Source organism: Atractosteus spatula, chromosome 8 (assembly GCF_055471065.1).
Source record: "Atractosteus spatula isolate fAtrSpa1 chromosome 8, fAtrSpa1.hap1, whole genome shotgun sequence".
Classification (NCBI taxonomy): domain Eukaryota; kingdom Metazoa; phylum Chordata; class Actinopteri; order Semionotiformes; family Lepisosteidae; genus Atractosteus; species Atractosteus spatula.
The window spans coordinates 59,926,658-59,939,465 of record NC_142713.1 but is presented as its reverse complement, the minus strand read 5'-3'; the positions used below and the strand labels follow the sequence as shown (position 1 = coordinate 59,939,465).

General features: G+C 47.0%; 1 protein-coding gene across 1 annotated transcript in view; it reads right to left on the bottom strand.

Annotated features, from left to right (window-relative positions):
* Positions 1-12,808, bottom strand: part of LOC148829952 (fatty acyl-CoA reductase 1) — an 82,263-nt gene that overhangs the window by 18,870 nt on the left and 50,585 nt on the right. The window contains exons 3-5 of the mRNA XM_088922618.1: positions 6,914-7,089; positions 2,131-2,310; positions 777-954 (exon numbers count right to left, since the gene is read on the bottom strand). Of these exons, the coding sequence (XP_088778744.1) occupies positions 777-954; positions 2,131-2,310; positions 6,914-7,089 (534 nt within the window). The remainder of the gene's footprint in view (positions 1-776; positions 955-2,130; positions 2,311-6,913; positions 7,090-12,808) is intronic.

The window sequence follows — 12,808 nt, the reverse complement described above, 5'->3', positions numbered from 1 at the left end:
ATCAGAACTGAGGGACTCCTAAATTCCACTGTCCCACGGCTTGCAGCCCCCCGCCCCGCCGTACACACAGGAACATTCGTCTGCGCGCAGTGCTCTTGGACCTCGGAAGGATGATGGTGTGAGGATGGGGAAAGGCAGCGGCTCTTCAGCCAACAGCGGCACAGCCTGTACTGCAGGACCTGGCCGCCCAGCTCTTCGAACCTGCAGCCGGGCCGGAAGGAGAACCGCCCCAGTGTCTGAGGCTAAGGGATGGCTGTGCAACCGGAATCCGAAGACAAGAGATTTTAAATCAGGTGTTCTTACCGACGAGAAACAAAAAGTAGGCTCTTTCCTGGCCAAAGCGCCTCCCCCAGCAGTAACGGGGACAAGCTGCCAGTGGCGTGAGGCTCCTGCCAGCACTATTCCAGACAGGATTTCCACTCTCACTAAGCAAAGGGTTAATCCCCTTCAGATTTCATCATACTGTATCTCACCCCTGGTAGTGCACCGAAGCTGTCGCTCTGCAGCTGGATATTCGATTCTTGGGCCCAGCGCCCAGCGCTCGAAGCCCACAGACCAGCTGAGCGCCACGCCCACTGGCCCGAGAGTCCAGCCTCCAGCAGCGGGGAACTGGCTTGATCCCGAGGCCCCCAGGGGGAGCTGTCTCTCTCTCTGCCTGTGAGCGGCTGCCCTGGCTGACCCAGGGCTTCCCGACAGGCGAGGCCAAGCCCGCCCCTGCTGCGGTCTGGTTTCCCTGAGCTGCCCCTGCCGCCTGCACAGAGCGCTGCGGGACTCACCGGGAACGGCTCCTGCCAGCTGGCGCCCACGATGGAGGGCCGGATGATGCCGATGTTGAGTTTGTCGCTCTCCTGCTGGACCACGTACTCGGCCAGCGCCTTGGTGTAGGTGTAGGTGTTGGGCCGGTCCCCGATCAGCCGGGGGGTGATGTCTCGGATGATGCTCTCATCCATCCACCTGAGCAGGGAACATCACCTACACGTCACCAGTAATCATTACACCCACACACATGGCAAGACTGCTGGAAACACTCCTAAGCAAAGTGAAAACTCAGAACCATCCATTACAACATGCAAATAATCAATCGTGTGTATGTTATGCTAATCAGAATGGTCACAGATGAGAGGAGAGCTGTTGCACCATCATACTCATTTGGTTCCAATTCTCTATAGACCTAAACCTCCCAAGTACAAAATTCCCCAGAAAGGGATCATCTAGAGTAGCCAAGGGGCGAAGGAAAACCGGGGGGATAACCTGTAGGAGAAAAAAATGAGCACCTGGTGACAAACCACGTCAACCCGGGAAGAGCATGAATAACAGTGAGGCATGTGCAAGTCAAGGGAACAGGAGCACTCATGTAGAAACGAGCAGTTTGCCATCATATCCTTTGCAGTTCTTCTTCAAAGAAAAAACTCAAACATGTCACAATCTATAAATCTGCAATTGAAATGGACTGTAGGGACGTTACAGTAATTTCGACTGGATGATGCTGCAGGTCACGTGAATGGAATCTGACCAGCTGCATGGTTTCCTGAGGGGTTCTGCCCTGTGTTCCCCACATGGACAGCAGCGGAGAGAAAGGCTGGCCTGAGAGGGGCTACACTCTGCTTCCTGTCTCACCTGTGGGGCTGTGGGGACTGAGAGTGTGACCGCGAGTGCACACAGTCTGGCTTTCCCACAATACAACACTCGGAAGAGCTAGAGCCAGATTAAATTGAATTAGATGGCAGCGTGCCTGGCACAGCCCAGTGACCCGCCGTGCTTGTGTGCTCTGTTCACTGCGTGCCTGTTGCTGTGCAAAGGACTGTGGGCAGAACTCGTTCAGTCTCTGCATAAACGAGGATTCCCTTGGCATGGCTGACACCAACGTGAAAAACACATGATCATGTTAAGCTAAAGAATGGTTAAATGAGCAATTTAAAAAAACTGTCCATGTGCTTTACACAGTCTTGAAACACACGCTTTGAAGAAAAATAACTACTGCAGTTTCTGTATGGAAAAGCAGATCTTCTTTCATTCTTTCCTTATGTGATGGCTCAATCCTTTCCCCAGCCGCTCCTCCTCCTTCCCGTTGTGCCGGCGGTCAGGGAAAGCAGGAGGCCCGTGCTGCTGGACAGGTCAGGGGACACTTACTCCACAGACTCAATGAGCTTCCTGGGCTCCACAGGAGGGGGGTAGATGATCTCGTCGATGTGTCTCCGGTTGCAGTTTGCATAGGCGGTGGAGATGTGAATAAAGGCCTCAAGATGCTGCATCTGGCGAGCCAGGCTGAGGAGCTGCTGCGTTCCAATCACATTGAGCTGCAAGGCATGCCTGAGGAGCACAGAAACACCCATCAGACACCACCGGCAAGGCATGCCTGAGGAGCACAGAAACACCCATCAGATGCCACGGTGGTCAGGACTACATAAGAACGTCAATGGTGTCAATAATGTGTAGAAGAGCCCCCCAGATGTCAGTGGCAAGAGAAGCAAAGGGAGGAAAAGAGTCCTACCTTAAACCTTTGGTCTTCAAAAAAAGCTGTGATTCATTCACACTTTATTCCAAACTAGTTAAATGTAACAGGGCTCAAGCGTCTCCTCTGCGATCTAGACAGCGTACGACCTTGCTGTGGCAGAGGATGGGTCTCCTGGTAGGGCAGAGTGGCCTGCTGTCTGGTCAGTGGTGCTGTGTGTGCATGCGTGTGCCTTCAAAGCCTGCGACCGAGTGGAATCAGATCCCGGCAGAGGTAAGAGCACTGCCCTCGTCATATAAACATCTACAGTGTGTCACAGCAGAGGTTGGATTTCCACTGCTGTTTCATATCGCTTAGCAAGAAGGTAGAATATCTGGCCATTTCTTACACACGGCACTAACAAAAGCATTTACCAAGCTGTCCCAGGAATGTTTTGATTGGCTGTAGTGGTAAATCTGATTAATGCTGGCAGGTCTAGTTTTCTGAGGGCTCCATTCACTGCTGGCTGATAATTCAGGCTCAGCAAAAGACAAGGGGAATGCTTTCTCATCCATCTTCCGAGAATCAGTGGTATATTTAGACTCCTCCATTTCATAAGCGCTGTGGATGACCAACAGTAACAGGCAGTGTGAGACTGAGGTGTCGGACTAAATTTGATTAATGATCTGTCTGCCAGCAGGCCCCAGAAACCACTTCAGGGGATGGACTCCAGGGAGGGCAGCTGGAAATGCCCTGATACTGTATCAGATCGTGAGATTGTGGTAGTAGAGGTGAATTTCCTCTGGAGTACAAAGTCAATACTAAACCACACTATTAACTGGCCTGACATTAGTCCATTCAATGTGACACCACAAGCAATAATAAACTCACTGGAAGCCCACTGAACCTGAAGACAATTAAAACTCCATATCTCATATCTCATTTTGGTTTTTAATTCCAGTATCTTTTGCCAAACAAGACTCAAAACTCACAAAAACATTGCAAATTACTCAATAATATATACTCTGGTCCATAGAATATACACTAATATCAATAATACCAGGGAAAAGAGGGTGTTGGCTGAAGCACTGCTGCACAGCTTGGATCTCCTCTGACAGTTGATCATGTTGACTGTAAACAGGCTTTTTTAATCAGCAACGAATGCCTCATTTCTGCCTTCTCTGGCGCTGGGCCAAGCCAAGCCAATTAATGAAGGAATTCCCAAGCTTTTTCCAAACATAAAACACCAGATCTGTAAGAGGATCTGCGGCAACATCACAGAGAGGGTTTATGGGAAATATGGGGAGCCTTTAAAGAATCTCACCGAAGAGCTTCATTCAGCACAGAGCTGCTCCTAGCAACACACGACGAAATATCTGAGAAAATATCACTGATATTTTTATTTTCTGTTTACACAACATTTTGAGACATAAGTGGATTTTACAAATCAATTACACTCAATTATAAAAAACATTGGTACTGGTACATAATAACTGTGTGCAGAGAATGTTTGACAGTGATGAACTCTTCACAATTCCTGTTGAATGACCCTGTATTCAAGTCAGACTATTGTGTTGTGTTACAGATTTGATTGGGAGAGTGATTATTAATACCAGCATGTAAATAGAGACTTTAACATATACTGTACAATAACAAAATGTTACAAATAGGTAACAAAAACAAGAATCTTTAAAATCACTTCAGTCTTTAAAGAATCCCTGTGACAATGGAAACAAATTGGCCTCCATTCTGGACAAATGCAGACTGTTCTCTGTGCTCAAAAGATTGGTAAGGCCTATTACTGACTCTTTTTCTGCAAGGACTAAAACACAAAGAAAAACTCAAAATGCCACCAGCCACAGCACAATGTTATAAAGACCCATGCATTTTTAAGTCTTGTAGGTTTATTGAGATCACGCCTGTGGGAAAGACTTTAGAACAAAGCCTCTCGGTTTCTAACAGTCTGTGAGACGCTGCTACTCCACATCACATCCACTGGTGTGTAAGTTACAATAAAACTGGCTATTCTACATCTTAGATAAGAACAATTTGGAAGAAGATTCTATGGTCTGATGAGACCAAAATTGAACTTTATTTGGTGCAAACCTAACGCAGCACATCACACTGAGAAACCATCCCTACAGTGAAGCACGGTGGTGGCAGCATCATGCTTTGGGGATGCTTCTCTGCAGCAGGGACTGGAAAATTTAAAGATAGAAGGAAAAATAGATGGAGCTAAGTACAGAAAAGTCCTGAAGGAAAACGTGCTGCAATCCGCAAGAACACTGGGACTTGGAAGAGAATTTATCTTCCAACAGGACAATGACCTGAAACACCGCAAAAGCCACACTGGAGAGGCTTAAAACCAGAAAGGTTAACGTCCTGGAGCGGCCCAGTCAAAGCCCAGACCTCAGTCCAATCGAGCATCTCTGGAATGACTTAAAAAGTGCTGTTCACAAACAGTCCCCATCCAACCTGATGGAGCTCGAGCAATTTTGCCAAGAAGAATGGGCAAAAAATCCAGTGTCAAGATGTGCAACGCTGATAGAGACCCACCCAAAGAGACTCACAGCTGTGGTCCTACCAAGTATTAACTCTGGGAGGGGGTGAATACTTATGAATTCAATTATTTTCTCTTTTTATTTTTAATTAATTTAGTACAATTTCTAGATTTGTTTTCACTTTGACATTACAGAGTACTTTGTGTTGATGAGTGGCAAAAGTCTCAGTTAAATCCATCCTGGTTCCATGCTGTAACAATAAAATGTGAAAAAGTCCAAGGGGGGTGAATACTTTTTATAGGCACTGTACTTCCAAATCAGTTTTTTTGTTTGAAAGAAACTATTAATTACTGCTAAGGAACATCCAACATCCTTGCATTGACAGTTTCCTACAGTGGATCCAGTAGTGCTTGGACTGTATCCTTGTTTCTCTTGCTCCCAAGCACGAGCGAGAGACAGCACACAATACCATGATGCACTGCTCTGAACAGCTCTGAACGCTGGTTGCCAGCTTCATGCTTCAGGCCAATTTCCTCAAGAGCTGACACTCAGAAATAACAAGAGTTAACCTTGCTGCAGTGCAATTTGCTGAATCTCGGGGAATAGGTCAATAAATGTACTGTACAGAGCCTGTTACAGAAACCAACGCCAACCTGAAGAACAGCAAGTCTCCCAAAGGAATGTGCTCACAGATGTTCTATTTTATTGAAGTGGAAATCAAACCTCCGAGGGAATATTTCTGTACTATTACAACTAAGTTTGATCTTTTCTAATAAAAGCCACTGTTTCACAGACAATTTTTTTAATACAGGAATTTTTGTTAGTACAATGGAGTTCCAATATCTCTGTCCAAGGCTGGGAACAAAGACAGTGAAAGAAATGAGATTCCAACTCTGTCCTCATCCTGGCTGTTGAATTTCCTATATTCCAGATCATCAGGCATTTCACCTCTCTCATAAATTTTAAAATCCGTCCCTTGAAGTTATTTATCTTCTCAAGCAGAGATCTGTCGCCAGTTTCAAAGATATTTTAATGCCGAGTGAGAGCCGAGTTGAGCTGAGTTTCTCCTGCTGTAAGAGTAAACGATTCTGAACATGTGTGCAGGTATAGAGGAGTACAGAAGGACACGTAACTCCGCCGAGCTGACCAATACCAGCTGTGATATCCTGGGATCATTCATTAAAGTTGTATTCTAAAATATCCACCCATCTTCTGTGGCCACTTCTTCATTTGAATGTGGGATTACATCCTATGCTGGGCACCAGTCCATTGCAGTGCACACACACACATACAGTACACCAGGCAATTCAGAGACACCAGCTCAGCTAGAGCACCTAGAAACTGGAGCATCTGGTGACAACCAATGGGGCTACTGGGAGAGCATGCAAACTCCTTACAGAAGGTACCCTGGCTGGAGTTGAACCCAGGGCCCAAGAGCTGTGAGGAAGCCCTGCTAACCTCCAAGCCAGCTTCCCCGAAACTGAATTAATTTCTGAATTAGATCTGCTGCACAAACCTTCCCTACACTTCATTCTCTCAAGGGGGTTAACACAAATACTCTACTTTCATCTAGGCAATACCAGACAAATTAAAGCCCACAGTGCACAGCTATATTGTACTTTCTGTCTTGTCAATGTAGAACATAAAGACTTGTTAAGACTAGAGACCTAACTCCCAGTTCCCCCCAGCATCTGAATCCATGATCAATACAAAGATAAAAACAGAAGGAATCCTGGAAAAATGGAAACCCAAAGCAGCCTTTTAATATCAGCTGGTGGTGAAGTCAATAAGAACTGCTCTGAGTTAGTCAGCCCTGGATCATAGCTCTGCTAGGAAAGAACATGATGAGATGTACTGTAAGCCCAAGTCTTTTTCACCAGTAGCCTCTTCTAGCTTCTAGCTCTGTGTTACCCAGTTTGCCTGTTTTTACCACCTGCATGCAAAACCCCGCACTTGTCTGTGAATTAAAGCAGGTTCTTACTTCAAATGCTCATCAAAGCGGATGGTGGCTGCACAGTGGAAGACGATGTGGATAGAAGCAGTCAGCTTTCCCACGTCCTCTGGGCTAATGGCCAGGCCGGGCTGGGTCAGCTCGCTGCTGACCGGGATGATCTTGCTGTGGAAGTTAGGGTTGTCCTCTTGAACCCGATCGAACAGCTGCAACCAAGCAAAACAGTCACGTCACTACGCATCGTCTTCTCTTTCACCAAATCTGCCTTTTAACTTGTACTTTCCTAGCTGTTTATTTAAGCTACTTCTCTCATGAAATTGGTGAAAAGCAAAGTGTGGAATACCTATTTTAATCAGACACTCTTTGAGTCTCTGAAAACCCTGGGATTATGGTTTTAAATACAATGATTAGAAAGACCTAGGTTATTAAAAATGATTTGCTGGAGTCAGCCACTACATACAGGCTCTCCAGGGGATCTAGATTCTACTGAAGATCTGACCCTGAATAACACTTTGCATTACTCAGCAGGGTCAATGTGTGTCAGTATTGGGATTAAAATAAGCAAAACATTCTCTGTGCTCAGTACCGCTGCTGTGTGTGAGCATGTTTCCGTCAGCACGCAGCAGATCCTGAGGTGACTCACACGAGGGTGTACCCCTAACAGGCACTCACAGGAACTTGTAGAAAGAGGAGATTAAAACAGGTTCTGGAAAACCTTTCCTCTCCTAAAACTGGACTTCATTTCCCCTCAAGTCAAAATGTGTTTAGACAAAGCACCGGGGAATATTTCTGAACAGGCCCAAGTGCAGTCAGAGCCAGGAACTCATTCCACCATCAGTCACATTAAAGAGTTCTCACAAAGGCCTAATGTGTTTTATTGTATAGAGACTAAACAACACATCCCAGACACACTAGGCTGGACAACCTGGGCACTTCTGTGCTGTGGAGAAGCAGCTCACAATGTGCTGAGAGATGGTGTTTTGACGAGAAGAGAAGAACTTTCTGAAACTAGATGAGCTTGTGGGGATGCCACAATGCACGTCAGAGCGCAGAATGATAAGGGCCAGCCACGCATCAGACGGTAAAATATGGTTTCAGCGGCAAACCTTGACAGAAATTCAATGATGCTTAACTGCAGTAGAAATGTATAGGCTTAGACAGCTGAGGGAACTCAAAGACATTTATATTGGTTATCGGAGCCAAACTGTTATCGAACAGCACAATTGTTGGCAGCAGTAACACGAATGTCTGTGTGCAGTACTGTTATGCACAGGGGCAGTGAAACACGTAAACTCTGGATGCTCTCCTGTCTTATTTTCTCACTCACGGAGACCTCTGTAAGGAATAAACATGACAGCTCTGCCAGCAGAACAGGGAGAAGCAGCAGTTTGCTGGCATTACTGTACATTATCTAGAACAGTTCTAGCAAAATGTAAGCATATGGAGAACCAGTACTTATCTACAGTATACACTATATCCTATAGACTTACTTCCTCTCCTTTCTACTTTTCAGTGTGAAATTAACCTTTTCTTGTTTTCTTGTAGCTAACACACGCTGACACAGCCCCCCCCCCCCCCCTCCGAACACCTTCTGTCTGTATACTGTATGCTTCACAAATTAATTTAAGTGAATAAGTTATTATAAATTATCTACTTCCTGGGTGGATGAAATGGTCCCCTCCTATAAGTAAATGGCTCTGAGTCCTTTGGTATCAAAGGCACTCCATAAGTGCAAGGAATTATTTTAACGTTATATCACAGACCACTCTGTGGGCACTGAGACACTGAGCCAGGCATACTGCCCCATGTCACAGACCACTCTGCACACAGAGCCCTAAGTACACTGCGTTTCTACTATGAAATAGTACTGATTATATAGATGCACATTCTTTAAATACTTCTGTATACAAGATCAAGGCCTCTGAAGCACAGCCTGAGTAAAAGCACAGCTGACTGAGGCCTCGATCCCCTGCTCCTGGGGCTCTGACGCAGACATACTGCCCCAGGTGCACAGAGCCAGGGCCACTGACCAAGGCATACTGCCTCAGGGGCACTGAGCCAGGGGGACTGCCCCAGGTGCACAGAGCCAGGGCCACTGACCAAGGCATACTGCCCCAGGGGCACTGAGCCAGGGGGACTGCCCCAGGGGCACAGAGCCAGTCATACTGCCCCAGGGGCACAGAGCCAGGCATACTGCCCCAGGGACACTGAGCCAGGGATACTGCCCCAGGGTTACTGCCGTAGGGGCACTGAGCCAGTCATACTGCCCCAGGGGCACTGAGCCAGGGATACTGCCCCAGGGGCACTGACGCAGGCATACTGCCCCAGGGGCACTGAGCCAGTCATACTGCCCTAGGGGCACTGAGCCAGGGATACTGCCCCAGGGGCTCTGACGCAGACATACTGCCCCAGGGGCACTGAGCCAGGGATACTGCCCCAGGGGCACTGACGCAGGCATACTGCCCCAGGGTTACTGCCCCAGGGACATTGAGCCAGGCATACTGCCCCAGGGGCACTGACGCAGGCATACTGCCCCAGGGTTACTGCCCCAGGGACACTGAGCCAGGCATACTGCCCCAGGGTTACTGCCCCAGGGACATTGAGCCAGGCACTGACGCAGGCATACTGCCCCAGGGTTACTGCCCCAGGGGCACTGACACAGGCATACTGCCCCAGGGACACTGAGCCAGGCATACTGCCCCTCATCTCGCAGCAAAACACTTACCGCAGGAGAAACCTTTTAAGCTTCTGTCTGCCAGCCCCGCGACAGTGTTTACTTCTGAAATGTTTAAAAACAAGCTGCTCTTTGAAATCAGCAGGGAAGAGGAAGGAAGTGAGCAAGCTGCAGTCGAAAGGGTCTAAAAGCACCTTTACAGTGAGGGAACGATAAGTCTTACTGCTTTGTGATAGAAAACAGGTTTCAGCACAATTGTTTGGCCGTGATGCCCTTATTGCTGTCAGAGATTTATGGGTGCCGAGGGGAAAGTCATAAAATCTAAAATTTCTATTAGCTTCATCTATCCTTCTTCAGAAAGCTGCTCTGGAGGGCTGTGCCCTGCACAGGACTGGTAGCTCAGCAGTGGGTATGCCTGAAAATTAATATTGAGCAGCAACAACAGGAGCTCCCTCAGGAGTGCTCAGAAAGCAATGGCTTGCTCAAGGACACAAGCTGAAGACTCATGGTGAGACCCCAAAGCAAAAAACCATCTGCGAGGGGCACGAAAAAGTGTAAAAGTAATGTATCACTGTAGAACAAGTGTTGTATCATGCATGAAGCAGTAATATCAATGCCACTGTAATGAAACTCCCCGGCAAAAACCTAATTTGTTTATATTTTCATTGCCGTTTGGACAGCGTGTTTATGTTTACGTGTTACTACCCAATTCCAGAACAGTTTTTTCCTGTTTTTTTTTGCTTTCGCGACAGCCATCACTAGCTACAGTACATGCCTCATGACCTCAGATCAACTTCCTTTCTCGGTCTGATGTATCTAGGCAACAAAACAAACACCCTGCACAGCTGCATGCCAGCGGCGCAGTGCCCAGGCCACAAGCCCAGGCCACAAGCCACAGACAAAAGCACACCCCGCCTCTTAGGAGATGTGAATCTCAGAATGTGTGCCGGTCATTACAAAATGGAAACATTCATTTATCTGAGAAAGAAACAAGACGTTTCTCCCACTTTTAGGCAATATTCAAGAGAATGTTTTTTGCATTAATAATCAAGGAGGATCATGTGGAGTTTCCTTGTGCTGGCCCCCACGTTTTCACTTCAGCTGAGCTCCATAACCAATTAGATTTATTGATCCCTTAATTGATCCTTTAATTCTGAGCACCTGATTGATTTCTAGCAGTTTTCTGCACTCAGGCCTTACAAATAATGTGTTTATGGGTTTTATTTTTAAAAAATATAAAGAGCTAAAATCTGCCTGGTATTAAGCCATTGCTCTCCTGTAGTTTTCGTGTTGTTTATCAGCTAATGCTGTGCAGACAGAGGTGGGAGAGACACTGTCAGTAATGAGATTCCGCAGTGCTGCATGGACACATACTGTAAGTTCTATTCAAACAATAAACCCGAGAAGACAGAGGGTATCCAACTTCAGGCACAGGATTCGCGCTAAATTCTAACCTCCGTCTACTGTTCAAGAACTGAAACTGTTTAAAAAGTATAAGCAAACTGTTTAATTGAACTGGAATAAGTACCAGAAGAGACAAGGTACTCCAGAACAGGACTCCAGGACCTGCGGTGTAATTTAAGAGCTAACCTCAAGATATCTGGATTTTCTGCATAGCATAAATATTTTCATTTAACTCAACCTGATACCGTCTTTAATATTATAGGGTGCTGAGAGAACAGTTTTAATGCTAGCAGCAAATCTCAGTACAGCTTTTCAAATCAGTGACATCTCCCTCTAAATGCATGGTGAGATTTTACCAGACCCAGGCAGCAGCCAGTCCCCTCAGGATCTCCAGCCCATTTTCCACCCTTAATCTCTGGGAAAACTCAAACCAACGAGTCCCATCCAAGACTGGTAACCGCATTTATTTCCAAGTTGAATTACTGCCTAAGTTCCATATGCTTATTGTTCGCTCTAGAAAGATCAAAATAATATGCTACAAAATAGTCTGTTTTTCTTATTCGGTTCTATAGTTTGCAACAGGTTTCCACACTTATACTGTCCTGGCAGAACATTATATTTCAAACTGGCTTTTGAAACGGCCGTCCCCTTTTCCAGTTCAGTCCCACTTTGGAAATAAGGATGGTCGTTACCCTCTTGAATAGCACCAGATGAACTCTGCAGCTTTATTTTGCCAGTGGTCTCCATGGTGCATTCCTGCCGCTACCTGTAATCCGGCTCTGTGTGTTTTTCGTCCGAGGGTGTGCACATGTGAGTTCTTGTGCCGGTCGGTGCCTGGGGTCTCCCGGGAAAAAGGGTGTGTGTGTGTCTTTCAAGGCCAGACTCGGGCAGATCAGCAGTCCCGATCAATCACAGTAATGTACCTCACCCCGACGGCTCTCATGGGGAGAGTTTCGCCCTCTGTGCCACTTTCTACATGACACCCTATCCCCGGCACTTCATTGCTCATGTTTCTAGCAGAACCTAAAAACATCAAATCTGTGTCTTAGAGCGAGAACTGAAAACACTGAAAGGCTTTATAAAGACCAATTGTCCGAACACACTAGTGGGCGACCTTATCTCAGCGCCGACGTGCTGCTGCTCCCCATCACAGGGCAGAACTCCGCCTGCTGCGCCGGACACGATCTGCCAGCGCAGGAGAGTGCCATGTGACACACCCTCGCACCTGGTTCCCCTTCAAGCCTCTTCCTTCAGCTCAGCTCCAATTGTTTGCATTAAATGCAAATCACCATAACCACTCGTAAAGACAGGAAGCCCTCCCTCTCTCTTTTCTCGTCACTCTGAGATGACGGGCGGCCACTCTTGAAGGGTCTGACGCCACTCGCGCTGTAAGCATATTTAGCAAAGATTCTGCAGCACCAACCTGCACCTTTTCCTACCACAAGACAAACAGAACGCCAGATGTGTGGGTGAATAGACGCCTGTGTTTCACTGGGCCTTTTCTTCTGCAAGCACAGTGGGGCTTTTTGTTACAGGAAAAAGAAAAAAACAGGCTACATGAAGGCAGAATGGGTCTGGGTGGTGTCCATATCGAAAGGGCTCAGGAAAGTTCAGGAAGCGAATGTTAAAAAGCTATTGTGAGGGAGTCTGCATCGTGCCAGCCTTGCACTGGCTCCTGCCCGCTGCTGGGTCTCGGGCGTGAATAGCCTGGCTGTGAGGCCCTGGGTCTGAACAATGTGTGTACAGTCTGAAAGAACAGACCCGCTGGAGGTGTGTGCAGTGGTCCTGCAACAGCCTGAACATCATCTGCAGAAGAGCCAAGAAAGACGAGCGCTGACCCATCTCCA